The sequence below is a fragment of the Pseudorasbora parva genome, chromosome 9, assembly GCF_024679245.1.
Source record: "Pseudorasbora parva isolate DD20220531a chromosome 9, ASM2467924v1, whole genome shotgun sequence".
Lineage (NCBI taxonomy): Eukaryota > Metazoa > Chordata > Actinopteri > Cypriniformes > Gobionidae > Pseudorasbora > Pseudorasbora parva.
In genome coordinates, this window is record NC_090180.1 from 46,089,704 (window position 1) to 46,115,076 (window position 25,373).

General features: G+C 36.2%; 1 protein-coding gene across 4 annotated transcripts in view; it reads right to left on the reverse strand.

Moving 5' to 3' along the window:
- The window catches only part of tpm4b (tropomyosin 4b), a 38,236-nt gene extending 15,385 nt beyond the window's left edge, over positions 1-22,851 (reverse strand). For 2 of the 4 annotated variants that reach the window (XM_067452834.1, XM_067452835.1), the window contains exons 1-5: positions 22,718-22,851; positions 10,753-10,878; positions 2,514-2,647; positions 560-677; positions 292-362 (exon numbers count right to left, since the gene is read on the reverse strand). In XM_067452834.1, the coding sequence (XP_067308935.1) occupies positions 292-362; positions 560-677; positions 2,514-2,647; positions 10,753-10,878; positions 22,718-22,831 (563 nt within the window). In that variant the 5' untranslated portion in view covers positions 22,832-22,851. Of the gene's footprint in view, positions 1-291; positions 363-559; positions 678-2,513; positions 2,648-5,908; positions 6,209-10,752; positions 10,879-22,717 lie in introns of those variants that run through there. The other 2 variants (XM_067452837.1, XM_067452838.1) reach the window with 2 other exon arrangements.
- Between the last annotated feature and the right edge of the window lie 2,522 nt (positions 22,852-25,373).

The window sequence follows — 25,373 nt, forward strand, 5'->3', positions numbered from 1 at the left end:
TTCAACACACTATTAACTCAACCAAACCCCGCCCCCTTTATTCTGCATATTAATTATTTAAATGGAGGAATATTGTGACGTGTTCGTTCCCGGAAGAAAACTCAAGACTACAATGGAGGCGTTTCAGGAGTTCAGAAACACTGACACTGATAAAGAGAAAAACTCAGAGCTTGTTCATACTCATATAGCAACATTACACACTAAAGAAAGATGAACCTGTAACAAAAGCATAACAGGTCCTCTTTAAAATGTGTGTTGAACTTCGTAGGTCAGTTAAAGATGTGTACTAACAGTTCTGCAATCTCTGCTCTCTCTTCTGCCCTTTCCAATTCACCCTCCAAAATCACCAGCTTACGAGCAACCTGCAAACACACACACACACACACACACAAACACACACACACACACCTCTAATCAGAGGATATTTACAGAACCACTCCTGATTCAAATGATAAAGTATCTGTACACTGTATTATAAGTGTGTGTGTTTGTGTGTGTGTGTGTGTGTGTGTGGGTGTGCATGCGCGCGTGTGTGCGTGCGTGCGTGTGTGTGTCTGACCTCCTCATATTTGCGGTCGGCATCCTCAGCGATTTGTTTGGCATCTTTGAGCTGTATTTCCTGGATTTCCATTTTCTCCTCGTCTTTCATTGCACGGTTTTCAATCACCTTTATGCCTCTGGATGTAAAACACACACAGATAAACAGATCATAAACATGTTTTTGTTATGCATCTCACTAGTTCACACTTACATCAAGTTAAAAAGAGTAAAGATTATGCGTATTTGGCTGGCTGTCCGGGAGAGGGCTCCGGGCTCAGAATTTGTCCCGAACCCAGATTACCCCCCCGTGATAGAGATACTCTAGAACTGGACTGGAGTGTATTATAGATTGTGTTGACATCTAATAAGAGTTTGTTAGAATCAAGTGAGGAGATGGAGTGGTGGAGGGATGCTAAAAGAAAAAAGGTCAACGAAAGAAGGTAAATCTGCTGTATATATACACACCTCTTATCGTTGATTAGCTTGATGTGCTCCACTTGTGTTTAATTTGGTTTAATTATCTGAGCGTGCTCCTCCCGAATTTTTTTAAATAAAAACTAACTTTTTTATTACAAACTTTATTTCGAGCCATTCTTAGTGAATTATTTAATTCCTTAATGCATGAATTTAAGTGCGCAACTGATGTACATTGTTTTTTGTTAATATTTTGAATTAGATTTTATTTTTATATTTTCTGTTTTCATTTTTTTATATAGGCAAAGTGTTAGTAATTTTATTGTTTTGTTATTTTTTTATTTTATTTTTTTAAATATGGCAAAATGTTATTATTTTTATTTATTAGGCTTAGTTGTTTTATTATTTAGATATTTTAGTAATTCAAGCTAAACTAATCAAAAATGAGGAATGTTGCATTGGCAAATACAGTAGCTGAAATAAAATGTATGTTATTTATGTTTTTTTAAAATTCTATTTTATTTTAGTAAACGTTTATATTGTTTCAAATAAAGTTTTTTATGATTGTAGCTTTAGTTAACACTAAATAATAACTAAATAATAACACTGATGCACATCAAATAACACTTAACGCCAAGTGTGAGCGCAGTATCTTGGGACATGTGGTCTTCCCCTCACAGCCGGTGGAAAATAGGACTCGGGCAGAAATCATCTTCATGGATGCGGTTATTAACGTTACTGCAGTGTAAAGCAGAGCAGGACCGAGTGTTGTGAAGCTGAGCACGGCTGCTGGAGCGATTGTTAAACACACACGGCTCGCGAGTACCGGGGCTTTTATTATGACGGGATGGGACACATTCGCCGGGCGCTCACACTTCCGCTTTTTCCGGTCATGATTATAAGATAAAGCAGCTCTGTTTATCATATTAGAAACATTTAAGTGTGTTTAAAATGATGTTATGACGTTACTCTGTGCGTTCGCTCGGCGCTGCTGTGACATGTTCTCACTGCTAAGTGTAAAGCGCTTCTGCAGAATAAAACTGAGGGTAGCGCAGATATGACGCGATTGACAGGCGACTCGCTCACACGCCCCGGTCCTTGGTTAAAATAGCAATTTTCTCACAATTTACAAATAGTTGGAAACATTTGGGATATTGTAGGTACTCAACAGAACAAAATATATAACACCGGCCTAGTGGTTTTTGGATATTTTACTGCAAAAATACTACATAGTTCACCTTTAAATGAGGTAACAATATTTAAAGTTAATTAAGTTAATAGTTAATTAATGAGCTGACTGACCTGACCAGTCACGCAGTTATTGAACCAAACCGAATCAACACTGAACTAAATTCAGCTGAATAATGACATTAATAATGTCTTTATTGTAATATATATTTATTATTATTATTTTTATAGCAGCTTTACAGCTGAAATGAATTGTTTTTCTCATTGAATCATTATTTTCCTTTTTATCCCATTACGTTAATCAGTGTATTATATCAAGGCATGACTTGTCCCTGTGTGCATAGATGAATGTGTGTGTGCATCGCACACACCTCTCGCTCTCATCAGCCGCCTTCTCTGCCTCCTCTAGTTTCTGGAGCGCAGTGGCCAGTCTCTCCTGAGCCCGGTCCAGTTCCTCTTCCACCAGCTGGATCCTGCGGTTCAGAGCCGCTACGTCCCCCTCAGCCTGTGCATATACAGAGAAGCAGATCCCAGTTAGTAACCGGAAGAAATGAGGCAGAGTCAAACACCCTAAAGGAACAAGTGGTGCTCACTGCAGAGCCTAATTGTTAACCTAATGGATGGATGGAGCTTCCTCTAAATTAGGTTCAGTGTTTCTGAGTACGGTTAGGGTGTTGCTGGATCTTCAAGCTTCCACCCATTATTAGATCCAGATAGATAGAGCTATATTCTGCTATTCTGTTACAAAGACCTCATTGATTTACATGAGAAGCTGTCACATGCGTCTTGTGTGCACATGTGGGTTTTGTTATGTTGAGCATGTGCTCGTGTCATTTTCTGGTCCCTCCCCCTTATTATCTGATTAATGTTTGATTTCTCCCACCTGTTATTTTTTCCCTTTATACGCTCCTTGTGTTTGTCAGTCTTTGTTGGATCTTTGTACTGTCTACGTCTCCTGTTTCCCCGTGTTGGTATGTTTTCAGCTTTATGGTTTTCTAGTTTATGTTTTCCACCTTGTTTTTGTTGTTGTTTTTTTTGTTAATAAATTATCATTTTCTACACTTGAGTCCTTTCACCTTAGTTTTATTTAAGTTTTGCCTGACATATTCTATCAGAATCGAATCTTACTTTTTGTCCAATACCAGCATCTGAACCTGAACATCTTTTTGCTAAATTTGAGCCTCTGAGTTTTTTCTTCTCTATATTCTCACTATATATGATCCATAAAAGCCTGATGCATCAAATATGATACAATTCATAAAACACATATGCAAACATAAACGGTCTCAGATGTTTCTTAGACACAAATGGCTCAACTGTTGTCATACAGTAAGTGTGTAGAACTATAAAATGAAGGTGAACAACAGCTCAGATCATTTGAGACTGAGACAGAAGGAGGTCTGTCCACGAAACCATTCAAAAGTAAATCTTATCTAGTGCTGATGCTCCACTGGAGAGCATAAATCTGTTCCGTATCAGCCCGATCATGCAGTATAAGTCATTTCAGACCATTGCATCTGCTGCATGTATTTAGTAAGAGACAACACGTGCCTTTGCAAAGCGGTATGGCTGAAAAGACTTTGAGTCAAGAATTTCAAAGCAAGCTGCATCAAATGAAGACAGGAAGTGAGGATGTAAATAACTGCTGTATTCCACTCTTGGAAGAAAAGATTATAAATGTAACCTTAAAGGGTAATGTAACCTTCATATATTGAATCCTTTAGGGGTTCCATCATGGGATCGTGTTATGGGTTTAGTTTAATGTTTCCTCAATAAAACGAGTCTAAGTGAGCAGAAATGCGGATGAGGTAACAGGTTTGATGTTTGATGTGGAAAACGGTTCGGAGTTTTTTCCAGATTCAGTCATGTATGCCTACTTCAAAAATAAAAATGTTCTCACCTCAAAATGGAGGAGAAACTCCTTAAAGGCTCCTCTCCTTTTTTTAAAAAATACCCAAAAGCGTTTAGTTTATTTCACAGCTCGTATACAGCAGTTGAGCTCAGTAAAACCACATTTACCTCCTAATCTTTAACCGTTTCTCCTCCTAATCTTATCCATATCACTTAAAATACAGAATTCAAATGTGTGTGATGCAGACTTGATCACATGATCCACCCTGTGCTATCGTGTCTCTGGAACGGAGCTGCGAGAGACCTAACCTTTAAAATCTTGACTAAATGAAGCTTTTGAACTTTTTCACCATTATTGCCCAAGTTCATTTGACACAAGTTGACTATAGAGGGGCATGTGGTCAAATTATGGGGTAAATTGTCACAATGTGAGCATGCTATCTGTTGGCACTAAACAACATATCTTTTTCAGCAAAATGTAAACAGTAAAACAATTATAAAACACAAAACAATTGTTGTGGCCAAAAGAAACTAAAGAAGGACAAATTACCAAATTTAAAACACATTTAGCCCATTTAGACATTTAACACAAGCGCTTGTTTTTAGCAGTGGTTTCTAAATCTCAATGAAGATAGATTTTAATTTAAAACATAAATATTTTTTTAAAATATTTATATCATTGTCACAATATATATTATTATATATTTTTGTAGAGCCTACTTTTGTGTTTACAATTGTTTTAGGCAATTTACATGTTAATAAATTATGCATAATTACATGCAACTAACCCTAAACCAAACCCAATACTAAATACATGTAGTTACTTCATTTTACTTTAATGTATAAGTGTAACAAAGACACCTTCAAATAAAGGGTAATGCTTCATTTTACAGTGTCCTTGTTACATTTTACATGTTACCATAATAATAAAAGTAAATTATTTTAGTATTTAAGTATAGTTACTTAATTGTACTTTAATATATAATTACAGTGTAACAAAGACACCTTCAAATAAAGAGTAACACTTCGTTTAACAGTGTCCTTGTTATATATGTTACATGTAACAGTAAATTATGCATAATTACATGCAACTAACCCTAAACTAAACCCTAATTTAATGTCGTTAATTACTATTAATAAGTACTAAAATATATAATTACACTGTAACAATGACACCTCAAAATAAAGTGGAACCTTGTTTTATTATTTAAATGTAAGATAATAAAAACTATTAATATTTTCTATTTTCTATCTAAAATAGATGTTTAGGCTACACTGAAAATGTATTTACAAGGTAACACTTTATTTTAGGGTTCAATTCTCACTATTAACCAGTTGCTTATTATCATGCATATTACTAGGATATTAGCTGTTTATTAGTACTTAGTTATAAAGCACATATAAATGCTTTATTCTGCATGATCATATTCTACATCTGTTAATAACCCAATACCTAAACTTAACAACCTTAATAAGCAGCAATTAGATGTTTATTAGGGCAAAAATCGTAGTATATGTATTCCACATACTAAAGTGTTATCATTTACACCACACAGTCTGACAACATGCCCCGCTACAGTGCCAAGCTAAACTGGAGTAAACAATGTGAAAACTAGCCCCAATTGGAATTTTTGAGGATAAAATGTACAAAAAATGACATACTCGGGTTTAAACTACTATAGATAGAAAGCAATTGTGCGACTAGACAGAGTCTTGAGCGATGCAGAGACCTAGATTAGCTGTTCAAATATATGTGACAACATGCCCCGATGCCGCTACACGCTATACCCTGAGAAACTTTCACTAAGTGTCACAGCTAGCCCCGGTCTTCACTATATTTGTTCAGCGAGCGCTAAAAAGCACCAGACAGCAGCGGTAGAGACAGAAAGAGGAGGTAAGATGACGGACTCCTCACTTTCTCCCGCAGGTCTCGCTCGTTGTCCAGCTGCGCCTGCAGGAACTGCGCTCGGTCCTGCGCCTCGTCCGCCTGCAGCTGCAGACTCTGGATCTTCCTCTTCACGGCGTCTAAAGACTTCACAGACATCCCCAAAGCTTCATACAAACCACCCGAGAGATCCGCAAACGTCTAAATAAATAACTTCATAAATAAAGAGCGCAGATGTGGATCCGCTTCTTAAAAACGTCGCAAACTTTCCATCGGCGCGCGGCGCTGCAGAATGAGGAATCCTGGAAAAAAGGGAAGGAATGCGCCAAAAAAAAAAGTCCAATCCCAGGAAGAAGATGCCGGTTTCAGATGACATTGGGGGTGGTGTTCCTGTTCGACCTCTGATACTATTATGTGCTGACTTCTGGACATATTTGGTGTTTCTTATGAATGACATCATGTGATTCATCAGTAAAAAATTCATGCGCTGAAAATATTTCCCCCACACTAGTTTAAATGGTTTATTTCATTAACAATGTTAGTCATTTTTCTGAAATGTCTTGCACATTTAGAACACACTGTCATCTCAGATGAGGTAAGATAATGCGGTGGATATCCCAAAATTAAACTATGGTTAAATTGTACAGAATTTGTGGATATGTGGATTGGATATTTTGGAAATGATGCTCAATTTTTCACTTTTTCTTGCACTCAAATGTGATTTTAAAAGCTTTGTTTTTCAAAAACATACAAAAAAAAAAAAAAGTTAAATAGGCTAACTAAGTTAACATGCTTGATGAGTTGGAAAAATACACCGAAACATTATGACTAATATTGTGTTGGTCCCCCTTTTGCTGCCCTGCTCAGCCCTGACCCGTCGAGGCATGGACTTCACTAAACCCCTGAAGGTGTGCTGTGATATCTTGCACCAAGATGTTAACAGCAGATCTTTTAATTCCTGTAACTTGTGAGGTTGAGACTCCATGCAAAGACAAAGACACTACAATATAAATATTTTGAGCATCCCTTATTCTGTTATTTATTTTCCTATAAAGAACCACGATTGTCCCTCATTTTTATCCCCTGAAGTTGGCAACCCAACTAGAAAAAAGTGATGCACATGAGACCTAATTTATTTCATATTTAAAGGGATCCTATAATGTCCCTTTTGTAAAATAAGTCTCTAATGTCCCCATGTGTGTGTCTGAAGTTTCAGCTTAAAAGACTCCCCAGATCATTTTTATAGCACGTTAATAATACCACTTTTTGAGAGTGAACAAATGAGCTGTTTTTGTGTGTGTCCCTTTAAATCCAAATGAGCTACTACTCCTGGCCCCCTTTCAGAAAGAGGGCGGAGCTTCAAGAGCTCATGTTGGCAGCATTGCAGAGACGCAATGAAAAGGTCAGAAACTGTTCAGCCTTTTATGTTCAAACTGGAGTCAGACAATGATGGAGAGAATCAAGAAGAAGAGACAACGTTAACAGAAGTTAATGATCTTCAAGTCATCGATTAGCATATTCTGTCATGATAATCTATAAACCGCTGGTGTGGGAACTGTCGTAAGATGAGTCAGAGAATATCTGCTGATGAAGAGAGGACAGGGATAGTTTAGTTTAATTAGGGTTATAACTTATGTTGTCTTCTTGCTTTATGACATACTATTGCATTTGTGTTCGTATTGCAATAAATGTGAAAGACGGACGGCAGCTCGAGCGACTCCCAAATGTGCTCGACTGCATCAACTCTTCCTTTTCTCAACATGTTCCCGGCGGGGCGGGGCTATGTAAATGTTAGGGTTAGTGATGTCACTACCAGCTTGTACCAGACATTTGTTGTAGTCCTTAAAAAGTGATTTCTGTAAAAGAAAACATCTCCCTTTGCTTTGAACTTTGAGCGTCGTAAATTTGCAAATGCTGTTCATGCTCAAACAGCAACATTACACACTAACTAAAGTTAAATAAGTGAAATCATAATCAATCACCCCTTAACTAATAAATGCATCTGTTATTTACAATACACATGTGAGAATACACACATGTACATACAGCTCAAATACTTCTGCTTGGTCGCTCATACACACTGAAAGGCTCCATATGTTACCCAGAACAGGAAGTGCTGTTGTGATTATTGGCCCTCTTACAGCCGTTATGGGGCTGATCAGACAACTCACTCCCAATCAAACTCCCAATCGGATGAATTTCACAAGCTGCGCTCAGAAACACACTCTCTCAAAGTCCAGACAGAAATAGATCCATTGTCTGACTCAATAAAATATATATAATACACCCGTATTCTAATCGCATGAGCCACATTTGAAGAGATTGTAACCTGCACATTTTATATGAATGCTTCATTGCTTACAACAGTCAGTCAGACTGATTAATTGCATTACTTGCTGGAAGAATACTTACTCCAATTATTATTAATATATGGCATTATTTATTAAACAATGATGTGTTACACCAATGCTTTACCCACTGTTTATATAAAAGCCAGGGTGATTAAACCACAGTTAAGAGTGTTTATCTAGAGTCAAATCAGTTTACGCAAATGTCTTCAAACCTCAATGTGTGGACACACAAGTGTGAGTGATAAATAAATTCCCTGTGAATGAGAATTAAGTGAATTCCAGCATGTGTGGGAGTATTTTTGCAAATGGTTTAGTGAGCTGCAGACTGGTGGAGTGTGTGTGTGTGTGTGTGTGTGTGTGTGTGTGTGTGTGTGTGTGTGTGTGTGTGTGTGTGTGTTTCTCCCCCCAACAGAAGAGTTTGATTCATTAGATTCAAGGGCTAAAGGTTCATTGTTTGCTTTAGTTGAATTCCTCACATTCTTGCTCTCTCTCTCTCTCTCTCTCTCTCTCTCTCTCTCTCTCTCTCTCTCTCTCTCTCTCTCTCTCTCTCTCTCTCTCTCTCTCTCTCTCTCTCTCTCTCTCTGTGTGTGTGTGGGCATGTTTTTGTGACATATGAGGACACAAATGTGTACAATGACAAGGAGAGGGTGAAATATGAGGACATAACCAATGTCCCCACTTTTCAAAATGCTTATAAATCATACAGGAGGAGTTTTTTTAGAAAGAAAAAATGCAGAATGTTTCCTGTGATGGGTAGGTTTAGGGTCTGTGTGTGTGTGTGTGTGTATCATTATCTTTGTGAGGACTTGTTTCGACCGGTTAGATCATCGGTGTGAGGAAGAGAGTAAAGTGGGGACATTTTGTCTTGGTCCTCACATTCTGAGACCCTCTTAAAGCCACTTTCAGGGTCAATTCTTGGTTTTAGGGATCAGGTTATAATCAGGTTAAGGGTCGGTGTAGGCTTTAGGGTCATGGGTTCGGGTTAGGCACTTAGTTGTGATGGGTACGTTAGAGTAAGGACCTAGAGATTGCTTCATATAGTGTTATAATGCATTACACTCTTAAAAGTTATAACCACAAAGGCAAGTATTATAATGTATTGTAACTGATTGTCAGATGCTACAACATATTATGTAGTTGAATAAGGCATTACACATGTATGAACATGCATTAATAAAACCCTTAATGCATAATAAATTTGTTTTTGTTTTTTTGTAAATAAAACAAAGATTATTTGGATTATATTTCACAATAAAATACTATTTCAGTCTTTCCTAAGAAATTTCTGAGACATTTCTGTGTGTATTTCAGTGAAGTGTATCTTAAGCAATGCATCCTGGGATTGCCAAATGAAGGTACTTTAGAAATCAGCACCATTTTGCTGCCTTTGCATCATAAACTTTGGGAACAGAGTTTATTTCTTAATTTTTCACACAATGGAAACATACAGTGATGCATTCAAGCTATGACTTTAGGAGACTTATAAAATATATTATATCAATTCATGGATCAAGCCATCAAATTTATTTGTACAGTGTTTTTGAAAATACACGCCATATCAAATCAGCTTTATATCTTTTTTTGCTAAATATCATCATGCTTTATACATATAATAGAGGATGATAATATAATTTACACTTTGCAGTGATCAAGATTTGCTATATCACTTTATGTGAATGTATGCGGATGAACATGCAAACTTCATATAAAGAGCTGGGTGCTGATTTAGTTACATTTTACGACAACAAAAAATGCATGCCATGCAATAAGTCAGTTCGGATGAAAGTGTCTGCCTAATGTATAATGTAAACGTAACCCTATAGGTTAGGTTAGGTCTCTTATGGTCTTTTTGAGGTTTCATTGTATCAGGTTAAGCTTATTATTTATATCCCTTTATAAATTCTATAGCACATTCTCTCCCAGTGTTTTAAAAGTGCAGGCGTGGGACGGTGGACGTCACGTCCAGACAGTTATTTTTTTAAGTTTCTCATTTGCTCAGCTCTGGCTCTCATGCTTTGCGGTCTGGATTTTCTCCCTGTGGATTTCAGAGGTGGCTCTCGCCCTAAATATCCATTTCCTCTGCATGTGAGCCCGGATTCCACAGCATTCCAAGGTTGTTATGTTAAAAAAAAAGGCTGATGAGTTCAAGTAAACCTTGCTAGAAAATTGCACACTGAAGACGTTTGACGTCTGTGGGGCGTCCGGTAACAGAATGAGTGGGAAAGACATTTATCCAGGCTGTCAGCGGTAGCCGAAAAGGAATGTGGGGAAACTTTTTCTTCCCATTTTTTTCCACACGGAGCTGCTGACATGCTTCCACTATGATTAAAGCTCCTTTGTCGCTGGAATGAGAACAATCTGTCTGAACCTTCCCATCCGAGACCAGGTGCAAAGATTTGCCACATGCATAAGAAAGCTGTGAGGGATCATTATGTGTTTTTGATTTTGATGATGTCGTTTAACCAGAAATTTTGTTTCATTGAAGGAAAATTAATGTATAAACAAACAGCGTTTAACACTTACGTCTGACGCCTTTTTCTCAGACAGCTCCAGCTTCTCCTCAGCCTCTTTGAGAGCTTCTGAATATTTATCCAGTTCATCTTCAGTTACTTTCAGTTTCTTCTGTAGACCAAGCAACTCGTCCTCAAGCTAATGAAACAAAGCCAACAACAGAACATAAGATTAACATGGATGGTTTATAGATGGACAGATGGATTAATACACTATATTGGCAAAGGTTTTGGGACGCCTGCCTTTACATACACATGAACTTTAATGGCATCCCATTCTTAATCCGTAGGGTTTAATATGGAGTCGGCCCACCCTTTACCGCTCTAACAGCTTCAACTCTTCTGGGATGGCTTTCCACAAGGTTTAGGAGTGTAATTGTGGGAATTTTGCATGACATTTTCCAAAATGTCTTGGTTTGCTAAAGCCTTAAGAGTTCCTTTCACTGGAACTAAAGGGCCAAGCCCAACCCCTAAAAACAACAACCAACCAATCAATCAATCAACTTTATTTATATCGCGCTTTTACAATGACGATTGTTTCAAAGCAGCTTCACAGTGTTAAACAGGACAATACTGCAACAAAATTTGATTTGGATAGTTTATAGAATTAAATATGACCTCATTAATACATTTTATTTGTATATTTAGTTGAATAACTTGGATCATAATTTTAGTGTCCCCAACTGAGCAAGCCAAGCCAAAAGCGACTAAAGGAACCAAAACTCCATCAGGGCATGATGGAGAAAAATAAACCTTGGGAGAAACCAGACTCAGTCGGGGTGCCATTTCTTCTCTGGCCTATTATTAAACAGTGTATAATTATTATTCTGGCAACCTTGCAGTTCATAAATCATATTATTACACGGCTTGGTGAAATACTTGATTCTGATTGGTCAAACGCTGGCGCCATCGTGTGGCTGTTAAATACCTAAACAGCCATGGCTACAATGGAAGACTTCAAGGCGGGTTTCCTTTATAAAGTTTTAAATATAGATATTTTACTTACACAAACGCATCGATTGGAATCAGAAGGCTCTATTAACCCATCGGAGCCGTGTGGAGCACGCTATTTGACGGACAGCTGCATTTATTATGGACTTCAAAAACAGCTACAACTACTGCTTGGATTAACGTTAGCCTGGACTTTTTAAATATAACTCCGATTGTATTTGTCTGACAGAAGAATGTCATATACACCTATGATAACTTGAGGGTGAGTAAATCATAGGCTTGGTTTCATTTTTGGGTGAACTAACCCTTTCAGCATTCATTTTCAACATTTAGCAGCAATAGATAAAGGCTTAAAGCAGTTTGGAACTGTTTCTCTTCGCGGAAGCTTTGCGTAAGAGCTTATATAATATTTAATCTCAAAACAATATTTTGTGTCTAATTTATTTGAGACTAGTAGCCGTGTAATAAGCGGGATAATGTACACCCAGCCGGTTGTTATCTCAGAATAAACCCCTTCAGAGTGTCGGGGTTTATTCTGTCGGGGTTTATTCTGCGATAACAACCGGCTGGGTGGACATTATCCCTTACTTAGACAACCTCATGCCAAAACCCCCCTCCACCAAACTTTACACTTGGCACAATACAGTCAGGCAAGTCTCGTTCTCTTGGCAACTGTCAAACCCAGACACAAACCCAGACTCGTCAATGGGATTTTCAGACAGAGAAGCGTGATTGGTCACTCCAGAGAACACGTCTCACTGCTCTAGAGTCCAGTGGCGGCTGCTTTACTCCACTGCATCCCACAGTGCATTGCACTTGGTGATGTAAGGATTGGATGAGCTGCTCGGCCATGGAAACCCATTCCATGAAGCTCTCTACACTGTTCTTGAGCTCATCTGAAGGCCACAGAAGTTTGGAGGTCTGGAGCTGTTGACTTTGCAGAAAGTTGGCGACTTCTGCGCACTGTGACCCTCAGCATGCGCTGACCTAATTTTACGTGGCCTAACACTTGGTGGCTGAGTTGCTGTTGTTCCCAATCGCTTCCCCTTTGTTGTAATCCCACTAACAGTTGAGCGTGGAATATTTAGTAGTGAGGAAATTGCCTAGATAGATAGATAGATAGATAGATAGATAGATAGATAGATAGATAGATAGATAGATAGATAGATAGATAGATAGATAGATAGATAGATAGATAGATAGATAGATAGATAGATAGATAGATAGATAGATAGATAGATAGATAGATAGATAGATAGATAGATAGATAGATAGATAGATAGATAGATAGTGAAAGCAAATGAAAGTGATATCATGTATCATTGTTTAACCTTCACTGCCCTTTCGAGAAAGAAAGTTCATGTTCATGTGTTAATAGCTAAGTGTATTTTCAGATCTACACGACTCTCTGCAGGCCATGAATGTGAAGCACAGACACAGCTCAGGATTACTGTGATCAATGCATGTCCTCAGAGACGCTTATATTCCTGTCTGCACAGCTGAGTCCAACATCAGTGATGTCTGCCTCGGTTAATGTGCTGTCAGACTGAGAGGGCATTCATTCTGTCTGACACATGTATGTAGAGCGGATCTGTGTTGGAATTCTAATTCTAGAATCTGGAATCATCACTTACATTCCATTAACGCCTCCAGTAAACATCTATATATATAAAGTATCTAGCATGAACTATGCCTATACATTAATCTGTTTTGGGGAAAAAATGCTTATGAAATAAAACATTTATTTATTAATTATTATTATAATTATTAATGATAATACATGTATTTTAAAAATATTTTTATAAAAAAATAGTAGGCCTATTGCTAGTTAATAAGTTTCTGGCTTGATATAGGCCTATATAGGCAAATTCATAAAATGTTAACCATGCCATGAATGTTCTATAAGAAAAGCTCTTTAAAGTGTCTTTATATAGCAATGCCCTGCCCCTGATATAGGCCTACTCACGGCGAAGTTTTTTTTTTTGACGATCTTCACTTAGAAGTAAATAAGTTAGAAACCCCTTTGCAGTGGTATATGTACATCCAGACCCCAAACACACTGCCGAGTGACGTTTATGAATATGTAAATATGTGCTGCGCCTGCGCGCTTTCCTCTCAATAACTATATAAACACAGCAAAAATGCGGTGACAAGCAGCGGTTAATAAATCATCTGCTCATAGCGATGTGGATTTGATTACACCAGCTCTGTGATTCACCGGCATCATGTCGACATGAGGTAATTAAAACCACACTGGATGTATGATAGTTTTGATTGTAAAGTGTATTTGAGACTGTATAGATCTGAATAGACAAAAGGAAGTAACGTTAGGGGAAGGTCTCGTTTTTTAATGTTTCTTTAAAAGCTGTTCACACATTGGCAATACTAATACTAATAGCCTACAACTACTAATAATGAGGAAATGATGACTACATAAAAAGCTCTTTTAAAATAGCCTTGAGTGAACGAAGGATGTTAAGAGTAATTCCAGGCCTGCTGTAGCGCCGGAGTGTTTGGGAATATCGAGAGGTTTCTGGGATGCTGCACTCCAGAGACATGTAAACAACTCCAAACACATCCAGGCCATGCAGAGAAACAGCTGGCACACTTCTGGATTATTCTCCCTATAGCCCTGTATACCATCCCTCGTTGGGTTCTGGTAAAGCCTGGAATGTCACGTCAGTAAAGTTGGTTTTATATTCGCACATTCACACATTCTCGTTCAATAACTATCTCAATAAATGTGCAATAAATTAATGTTTGCAAATGGTAAACAGCGATATGATATTGTGAAGCAATGATTGTCAACCCACACCACTTTTCAAAACTGAAAAAAATGTACAAGTATTATTTTAAAGGCATTCTTACTTGCGAATGTCCACTGAATGTACAATGTAGCGTGGAAAACCAGTTAGGGACCGTGTACAAAGTTTATTTTTTTTTCATTGTGTGCAAACAGATAGGCTAATTACATTTTAGCTGGCTACAGATGAACCTACCAGCAAATATAACGCACATTATAATGCTATATATTTTACTTTAGAAACAATAAAAAATGCATTATAATGATGGTGTTTAGAAAGCTGTTTAGGAAATTAAAAAGAATGAACAGTTACATTAACTGTAATTTTATATCCAGTCATGTGGAAATCCATCTGTAATCTGTGCTATAACTATCTGGGCAGCGGTGACGTGTCAGCTGAGTTTGGTGATGGTACAGTGAATTACAGTGAAGTTATTGAATATTTTTCATTATGAAAATTCATAAAAAATACGATTTATTATTCTTTTTCGAAAACAACTGCTGTGCTATAACTATCTGGCCAGCGGTGACGTGTCAGCTGAGTTTGGTGATGGTACAGTGAATTACAGTGAAGTTATTGAATATTGTTCATTATGAAAATTCATAAAAAATATGATTTATTATTATTTTCCCAAAACAACTGCTGTGCTATAACTATCTGGGCAGCGGCGACGTGTCAGCTGAGTTTGGTGATGGTACAGTGAATTACAGTAAAGTTATTGAATATTTTTCATTATGAAAATTCATAAAAAATACGATTTATTATTCTTTTTCGAAAACAACTGCTGTGCTATAACTATCTGGCCAGCGGTGACGTGTCAGCTGAGTTTGGTGATGGTACAGTAAATTACAGTAAAGTTATTAAATATTTTTCATTATGAAAATTCATAAAAAATACGATTTATTATTATATTCCCAAAACAACTGCTGTGCTATAACTATCTTGCCAGTGGTGACGTGTCAGCTGAGTTTGGTGATGGTACAGTGAATTACAGTGAAGTTATTGAATATTGTTCATTATGAAAATTCATAAAAAATATGATTTATTATTATTTTCCCAAAACAACTGCTGTGCTATAACTATCTGGGCAGCGGCGACGTGTCAGCTGAGTTTGGTGATGGTACAGTAAATTACAGTGAAGTTATTGAATATTGTTCATTATGAAAATTCATAAAAAATACGATTTATTATTCTTTTTCGAAAACAACTGCTGTGCTATAACTATCTTGCCAGCGGTGACGTGTCAGCTGAGTTTGGTGATGGTACAGTAAATTACAGTAAAGTTATTGAATATTGTTCATTATGAAAATTAATAAAAAATACGATTTATTATTCTTTTTCCAAAATAACTGCTGTGCTATAACTATCTGGCCAGCGGCGACGTGTCAGCTGAGTTTGGTGATGGTACAGTGAATTACAGTAAAGTTATTGAATATTGTTCATTATGAAAATTCATAAAAAATATGATTTATTATTCTTTTTCAAAAACAACTGCTGTGCTATAACTATCTTGCCAGTGGTGACGTGTCAGCTGAGTTTGGTGATGGTACAGTGAATTACAGTAAAGTTATTAAATATTGTTCATTATGAAAATTCATAAAAAATATGATTTATTATTCTTTTTCAAAAACAACTGCTGTGCTATAACTATCTTGCCAGTGGTGACGTGTCAGCTGAGTTTGGTGATGGTACAGTGAATTACAGTAAAGTTATTGAATATTGTTCATTATGAAAATTCATAAAAAATAGGATTTATTATTATTTTCCCAAAACAACTGCTGTGCTATAACTATCTGGGCAGCGGCGACGTGTCAGCTGAGTTTGGTGAAGGTACAGTAAATTACAGTAAAGTTATTGAATTTTGTTCATAAAAATGTATGATTTGTAAATGTGTTATAAGCTATTGTAGCAAATATGTAGTAACGCTTTTGGGGTTTTGCACTTTTTTTTAACTATTTGTACTATTTTAACAAGTAAGGTATAATTTTTTATTTTTTAAAATTAATTTTCATAAAGAATATTATTCAATAACTTCACTGTAATTTACTGTACCATCACTAAACTCAGCTGACAAGTCGCCCAAAAAAACCCAAAAGCGTTACTACATATTTGCTACAAGAGCTTATAACACATTTACAAATCATACATTTTTATGAACAAAATTCAATAACTTTACTGTAATTCACTGTACCATCACCAAACTCAGCTGACACGTCACCGCTGGCCAGATAGTTATAGCACAGCAGTTGTTTTCGAAAAAGAATAATAAATCATATTTTTTATGAATTTTCATAATGAACAATATTCAATAACTTCACTGTAATTTACTGTACCATCACCAAACTCAGCTGACACGTCACCGCTGCCCAGATAACTATAGCACAGCAGTTGTTTTCGAAAAAGAATAATAAATCATATTTTTTATGAATTTTCATAATGAATAACAGTCAATAACTTCACTGTAATTTACTGTACCATCACCAAACTCAGCTGACACGTCACCGCTGCCCAGATAACTATAGCACAGCAGTTGTTTTCGAAAAAGAATAATAAATCATATTTTTTATGAATTTTCATAATGAATAACAGTCAATAACTTCACTGTAATTCACTGTACCATCACCAAACTAAGCTGACACGTCGCCGCTGGCCAGATAGTTATAGCACAGCAGTTGTTTTGGGAAAATAATAATAAATCGTATTTTTTATGAATTTTCATAATGAACAATATTCAATAACTTTACTGTAATTTACTGTACCATCACCAAACTAAGCTGACACGTCACCGCTGGCCAGATAACTATAGCACAGCAGTTGTTTTGGGAAAATAATAATAAATCGTATTTTTTATGAATTTTCATAATGAACAATATTCAATAACTTTACTGTAATTGACTGTACCTTCACCAAACTCAGCTGACACGTCGCCGCTGGCCAGATAGTTAAAGCACAGCAGTTGTTTTTGAAAAAGAATATTGAATCATATTTTTTATGATTTTTTCATAATGAACAATATTCAAAAACTTCACTGTAATTCACTGTACCATCACCAAACTCAGCTGACACGTCACCGCTGTAGTGTAATGGCTTAGCTGGTAAACATTTGCACCCTTTGCATTAAGTACAGCTCTTATATTGCACTCAATTGTCTGAAAAGGGTGATAAAGCATTGCAATTGTTCAATTTATTTCAATTAGTAGCCTACATACAATGGAAATATGTATTGATCTTTAATTTTTATATTATATTTTATTCCTTTCATATTTATTTATATTGAAACACTAAACAGTATGCAGAGTAATATTCTCTGTACCTATTACTTAGAGAAACCACATGTTATCAGTATGTTTAGAAAAACTTTTGGATTAGAGTTAGCTCCAACCTCTGCGTGTGTGTTATTTCTCTGGTGTGTTTTGTGTGTGTGCTGAATGCTCAGTACAGGTCCAGTAGCCTATTGGAGATTTTTGCAGACAATGACAGGAATGAAGACTTCTTTCTGCGACTATACAGATTATTTCTATTAAGTGTAATAAATGTGCTATTAAATATAATTAAATCTAGAGTTTTTTTAAAAGTTTAATTTGATTGTTATGAAATTGCACAGATACAGCGGGTACGGAAAGTGTTCAGCCCCTCTTAAATGTTTGTCACGGGTACAGAGCGTGACTGTGTGACTGAAGTGAAGGGCAGGTGGACAGGTGAATCAGGTCTTGGTGAGGGATGTGGGAATCGTTGGAGAGATTGCTGGATATAGACAATGGACAGTTCGCTGGAGACACCATGTATTCTAACTCCTCAATCTCTACCTTGTCTTCATCCCAATCCTTTCTCTTGTCCTGGTACTCATCTTCCTCTCCATCATATGCAGGCATTTTTCTGACTTTCTTTGTGTTGCTTTAAATTGTTCCTTTTTTACACAAGATCAGCCCAAAGATGCCTGTGTTAACTGTATATGGTCATATGAATGAAAGAACATCAACACCTGAACAATTTCTAGATGAAAATCAGAAAATCTGATTCATAAAATTATATATTTGCAAACCTTCAATCAGCTGTTTCTCAGTATGAAATAATAAAATGCAGGGGATATATTTGTGTTTCAATTCACAATATGGACAGCTGTCTATCTTGACTTTAGCCTGTAAGGTTAGGTTTAGAACATGCTGTTATCTGGTCTGACAATCAGTGTTAAAGCACTGGGACATTTGGCAGTAAAAATCCATTGGTGTGGTCTTGGTTGAGCTTGTGTGCAAAAAAAGTTTAAGCATTTTAAATTTTTGTTAACTATATGCATTTTGTGTCAAAGCAACAAGAAATGTGTTATTTATATAGCCCACACAGGCAGATGTTTTGCTAACTGGGTTAAGATTTTAGGAAATTTGTTAAATGTATTGTCATAGCAAATGTAAAAAACTGTAACTCAGGTACTGTCCATTTCTTCTGATCATCTTTGAGATGGTTCTACACTGTCATTTGAGTCCAGCTGTGTTTGATTGGACTTTATTAGGAAAGCCTGTAAATAAAAAAAAAACTGTAAATGATTTTAGCAAATTACTGAAATATAACAGAGTGAAAAATGTAAGGGGGGGGGGGGGTCTGAATACTTTCCGTACCCACTGTATATTACTTATGTTTCTAAGCAAGCAGATCTCGTTCCTCATTGACTATCGTGTTTCATCATGACTATCACCATCATGTTTTCACAACTATGGCAGTCTATGGGGCCCAAGATCTGCTTAGTTACAAATATTCTTCCAAATCACTTTCTTTCTTTTCAACAGAATAAAAATTAAAACCACATAACATATTTTAACAAATCCTTACGTAATGTTCTACTAAAGAGGAGAAATAAGTGACATGAATAATATATATATATATACACAGTCCCTGACAAAAGTCTTGTCGCTTGTGTACAAATTGACCTAAAGTGCCGCTGAAATATATTTCTAATCAAGATTTGTTTTACAAGAAATGGTTCGTTTTAATCCCACCAGCTTTTGTGATAATGTTTCAGTGAAAAACTAAACTTTAAAAAAGTATTCTAATATTCACAGCTTGGTAAAGCCCATTGAGTCAATTTTTGCAAATACTTGTGTTGTCACCTTGTCATATGAGCTTCACCTGTGACTAATAATGGATCAATTAGGTCTCAAGTGTGTATAAAAAGAACCCCAGTACAATAGACCTTCACATCAACTGCAACTGGACCTCTGCAAACATGCCTAAGATTCACCCTGAGACTAAAGTTTTGATTATCAAGAGGCTGAAGACCAGATCCACTGCTGATGTGGCAGACACCTTCAATGTGTCTCAGCGTCAAGTGCAGAGGATAAAAAAAAGATTTGAAGAGACTGGAGACGTTTTTGACAAGCCCAGGTCAGGCAGACCCCACAAGACAACTGCTCAAGAGGACCGTTTGTTGGCTCGAAAATCCAAGGCCAGCCCATTTTCCACTGCAGCAGAGATCCACGAGACCTGGTCACCTAAAGTCCCTGTGTCAACCAGAACAGTTTGTCGGATTCTGTCTCGAAATGGCCTCCATGGTCGAATCAGTGCCCAGAAGCCAGCACTAAAAAAAAGACAATTGAAAAACCGTGTGGCATTTGCCAAGGCCCACAGCCTGCTAAAAGGATGGACGCTGGAAAAGTGGCAGAAGGTGGATTTTTCAGATGAATCTTCTGTTGAATTACACCACAGTCGCCGCAAATATTGCAGGAGACCTACTGGTGCCCGAATGGATCCAAGATTCACCCAGAAAACAGTGAAGTTTGGTGGAGGAAAAATCATGGTCTGGGGTTACATCCAGTATGGGGGTGTGCGAGAGATCTGCAGGGTGGAAGGCAACATCAATAGTCTAAAATACCAAGAAATCTTAGCTACCTCTTATATTCCCAACCATAAAAGAGGCCAAATTCTGCAGCAGGACGGTGCTCCATCGCATACTTCCATCTCCACATCCAAGTTCCTCAAGGCGAAGAAGATCAAGATGCTCCAGGATTGGCCAGCCCAGTCACCAGACATGAACATCATTGAGCATATGTGGGGTAGGATGAAAGAGGACGCATGGAAGACGAAACCAAAGAATATTGATGAACTCTGGGAGGCATGCAAGACTGCTTTCTTAGCTATTCCTGATGACTTCATCAATAAATTGTATGAATCCTTGCCAAACCGCATGGATGCAGTCCTTCAAGCTCATGGAAGTCATACAAGATATTACATTTGGATCTCACAGCATCACAACTTAATTTGCTGACATATTTTTGTATTTGCAGTAAATTTGTTCAATTTCTGTATAGGCGACAACTTTTGTCTTGCCAAAATTTGACCTTTCTGTCTTGATTAAATGATAAATATTTATTTCAGTGCATTAAACATCATTTGGGAGGGTTTTAGCTTTTCATATGAGCCATTTCTAACACCAATGAATTAATTAAAAGTCAGGTTAATATCAGGTATTTCTAGAAAATAGACAAGCGACAAGACTTTTGTCAGGGACTGTATATATATATATATATATATATATATATATATATATATATATATATATATATATATATATTTCCCCACTGAACAATCTTTAATATTTATAACAACAGCAAATCTATTTATTTGTATAAATCATGCAGGTCACTCTTTAGGTTTTTTTTTTTAAATATTTTTTTTGAGTATTTCAAGTATAGGAATAGAAACAAATTTTAACAACAACATAAATGGAGCAAAAAAAGAACAGAAAATGCAAAACTAAATGCATCAAGAGCCAGGGATAATATAAATTACATTATATAAAACATCTCAAGAGGCACTTATTAAAAATCAGGCAAAATGTCACAAAACATACAGTCACATGTAAATTGTAGGGAAAAAAATATATATATTTATATAATATATATATATATATATATATATATATATATATATATATATATATATATATATATATATATATATATATATATATATATATATATATATATATATATATATATATATTAAAAGATGTACACAATATTATGCATTATAAGGCTTTAACATTGCTGGAGGTATTGTATCCAAGTCAAGTAATACTTATAGACAAAAAATAAAATGGCTATTTATGTATAACAAATTATCTAGTAAAATAAATAGATTTATTAGAAAATATTTATTCAAAATATAAATTTTATAACATTATAAAAACAAAACATCCTTCTACAACCAAGTAAAAATGTATGAAAGAATAAATAAACAGTATTTCTGACCAAACAGTGTTACATGGAAAGAGATGAGGTAAACATGTAGCTAATTTGAGTTTTTTTTTAAAAATGATATTATGTCTATCTATTCAATACATCAAAAAACAGGAGTAACTGTTATAATAGACTGCAGTAGGAGTGAACAAGGAATAAAATATTTAATTTGCTTTCTGACTAAAACGGGATTAATGACACTAATATGATGATTGAAGTATATGGGAAATACGTAGAACCAGAAGATGGCAGTATTGCAAGATCAAGGATGCCAGCTGCCGTTACAACCCGAAGAAGATACGTAATTTGTAGATGGTCCCTAAAAAACCCAACTCTCCATAGAGGTAAGCGTGTTTATCTGCTTTAGAAAGACTTCGAGTTCTACAGAAACATGTGTTGTAGCATGTTCTCATAATAATCAATAATGATAAATAACCGAAGTTTGCCTTTTTTAATAAAGATTCATGAAGTTATTGAACGCGGAAGTTTGAATGTGCGAATATAAAACCAACTTTACTGACGTTGGAATGTCTGGGAATGCAGCCAGAGTACCCAAACTATCCCACCTTAAACTATTCAAGAGGCATATTGGGAAAAAATTATTCAGAATTACAGATTTCTTTGGCTGATATATCTCATTTAACTACAGGGCTTTAGATGTAGAAGCGTCTGCATGCCTAGTGCTTGATTTATATACCAGGCTGTGGCCATGAAGAGATTGAACACCTGAACTCAGTGATTTAGAGGGGTGTCCCGGCATGATAGATAGATAGATAGATAGATAGATAGATAGATAGATAGATAGATAGATAGATAGATAGATAGATAGATAGATAGATAGATAGATCTTGAGGTAAAGGTACAATATTTTGAAGTTTTTAAGATTATGAAAAGCACGATTCAAACGTTTAGAGAATGTGTATATCAAAGCCGTAGTATTATCATCCTGTTCACTGGTCAGTCAGTACAGCATCAGTTCTCGTCCTCCTCTCACCTGTTTGCATTTGTCCTCCGCTGATTTCTTGTCAGACTCGGACTGCTCTGCCCGGTCGATGGCGTTCTCCTTATCCAGCTTCAGCATCTGCATCTTCTTCTTAATCGCCTCCATTTTGCTGTGTTTGCTCTTGGAGAGTCTTAGAGAAGGAAGGAAGAAGAAACTGAGAGCTACTGGAGAAAGAGAGAGAAATCACAGCACTTCTCCTTCAGATGAGGAGGTGGAGTGACGCCGGAGAGCAGGCAGAGTCCACACTGAAATGTCACGCTGAGCCGATGGTTTAAACCTGAGTTTGAGGAGACGAGCCTCGTTCCCTGGTGGCCTCAACACACACACACACACACACACACACACACACACACACACACACACACACACACCCTCCCTCCTCAACCAAACCTTTTACCCACAGAACATCTCAAAGTCAGCCGATTCCCATATTAGGAGTGAGACGCGATGTTCTGGATGAGGGTTTACTGGCTCCTCAAGCTTCATTCAACAACTCAAAGTCTTATTAAGCGCTCCAAAAGAGCTTCTCATCCTGTCAAAACACACTCTGTCAGCTGACATGAGGTCTGGTATTTAACACCCATGACTTTCATGATTTAATCAATGTATCTTAGTAATGTATCAATAAATAGTCAAATTTCATTATTTAGCCAATCACACCAACAACAAAAAATGTAAGCCTGTTTTAAGATTTATGATTTTCAATTGTATTTAGCAAAAATTCCATCAAGTTGAATTGATTACTCACATATTATTTAGATTAAAAGAGTAAAAAACCTAGAGCATAATTAAACATTTTGTAGCCTATATGTTTTTCACACTCATAAAAAAAAAAACCTGGAAATATGTTTATGCTTATGAATACAAATTGTTCCGTTAAAGAGTTATACAAAATGTTTTATTAAGCTTTTTTATTCATTTAAAATTATTAATTCAACATATGTTAGGATTATTCAACTCAATTTGATGGGATTTTACAATATTTAAATACATACATTTCCTGTTACATTCAGAAATGTACTTGTTGCACAAAAATCTCTGTGTGTGTGCATATCCTATATATGCACACACACACACACACACACACACACACACACACACACACACACACACACAATTACATAAATAAATTATATATATATATATATATAATGTATTATTTATTTAATATTAAATTATAAATATAATATTTTTATATTATTTATGCAATAATAAACATGCAAACAAAACAATTTGCTCAAAAATCTCATCTAAAATGTATGTGGTGCTTTTAATATGGAAAATATACTGTTTGTATAAAAACACCCATGATTTTCATTATCATTTTTTTTATTTTTATTATATATTTAGTTTGATCTACAGTCGAGTGTTTGACTCTGTGCTAATAACAGGGACATGAGAGGCTGCTTATATGGGAAAAAATGACTAAATGGAAACTCTGAGCCAAGGAGAAGTCTGCGATGGGAATGTTTGTGTTCATGGGCTTGACATAAAACTTGTGTTTTCTATTTATTCTGGATAATAGGATTATTATAAATTGATAATTTGCCGCAGTCACTCTTTTTTAATTCTCACATAATCAACACAATCTATTGATTTATTTATTTACATGGTAAGTCGCCATATAATTCCCATCACACAATAACGATACAAGACGCATAATCCATCGTGTCGGGGTTTATTTTGAAATATTGTCTGGCTGTGCATAATCTCAAACATCTGAAACACCCGAGGGGATAGTGAAATTCAGCAGCAGCTCGTGGAGATGATGGTCAGGAGATGCTCCGCTCAGACAGGTGACGGTCTGAGGAAATGGAACAGCTGCTGAGTCTTAAAATACAGACCATAATGAAACGATAACATTTTTAAAAGCCTAGTGCAACACAAAACACAACAACTGTGGTAATCCTGCGGGAATGAGTGACAGAGAGTCTCGTGAGAAACGTGTTTAGTGGATCAGTAGGCCTAGTACATGAATAAATAACATACACGATTTATTAAATAATAATCAAGCTTGGGGTCAGTATGTTTTTAAAAGAAATGCAAACTTTTTTTTCAGCACGGACACATAAAATAGATCAAAAGTAACAGTAAAGACATTTATAATGTTCCAAATGATTCCAAAGGTTATTTTTGAACTTTCATCAAATAATCATAAATGTCATAATCATACATGTTTTTTGAGCAGAATGTATTAAGCGGTGAGTTTTAACTTTATCTTTATTTTCTTCCATGCAGTTTGAAGAAGCTATATCTTATTGCCTGCTATTATTGTCGACTGGTCACGTGGCCAAAATTTCTTGATTTCAGAAATTAAGTGCAGAGGGGAGAGAGCAAAGGAAAAAGATCCTCCCACAGGAAGTGCATCCACTCTCCTCATGCCCTTGTATGGTAAAAACACCCCAAAAAGCATGTGGGCACCTTGGGAATAGACCGATTTGATACTGTGAGTCAAGAGCATAGCTGAGGTCCTGAGAAAGAAGCCTGAGACAGACGGCACACACTCCACTGCTGTAAACAGCTCTTAAACTACAAATGCATTTCAGCTGACACATACACAAACACACACACTCCCTCACTCACAGACACACACACTCACTCAGGGATATTATAGTTAACAATCAAAACTATTACCATATAAAATATG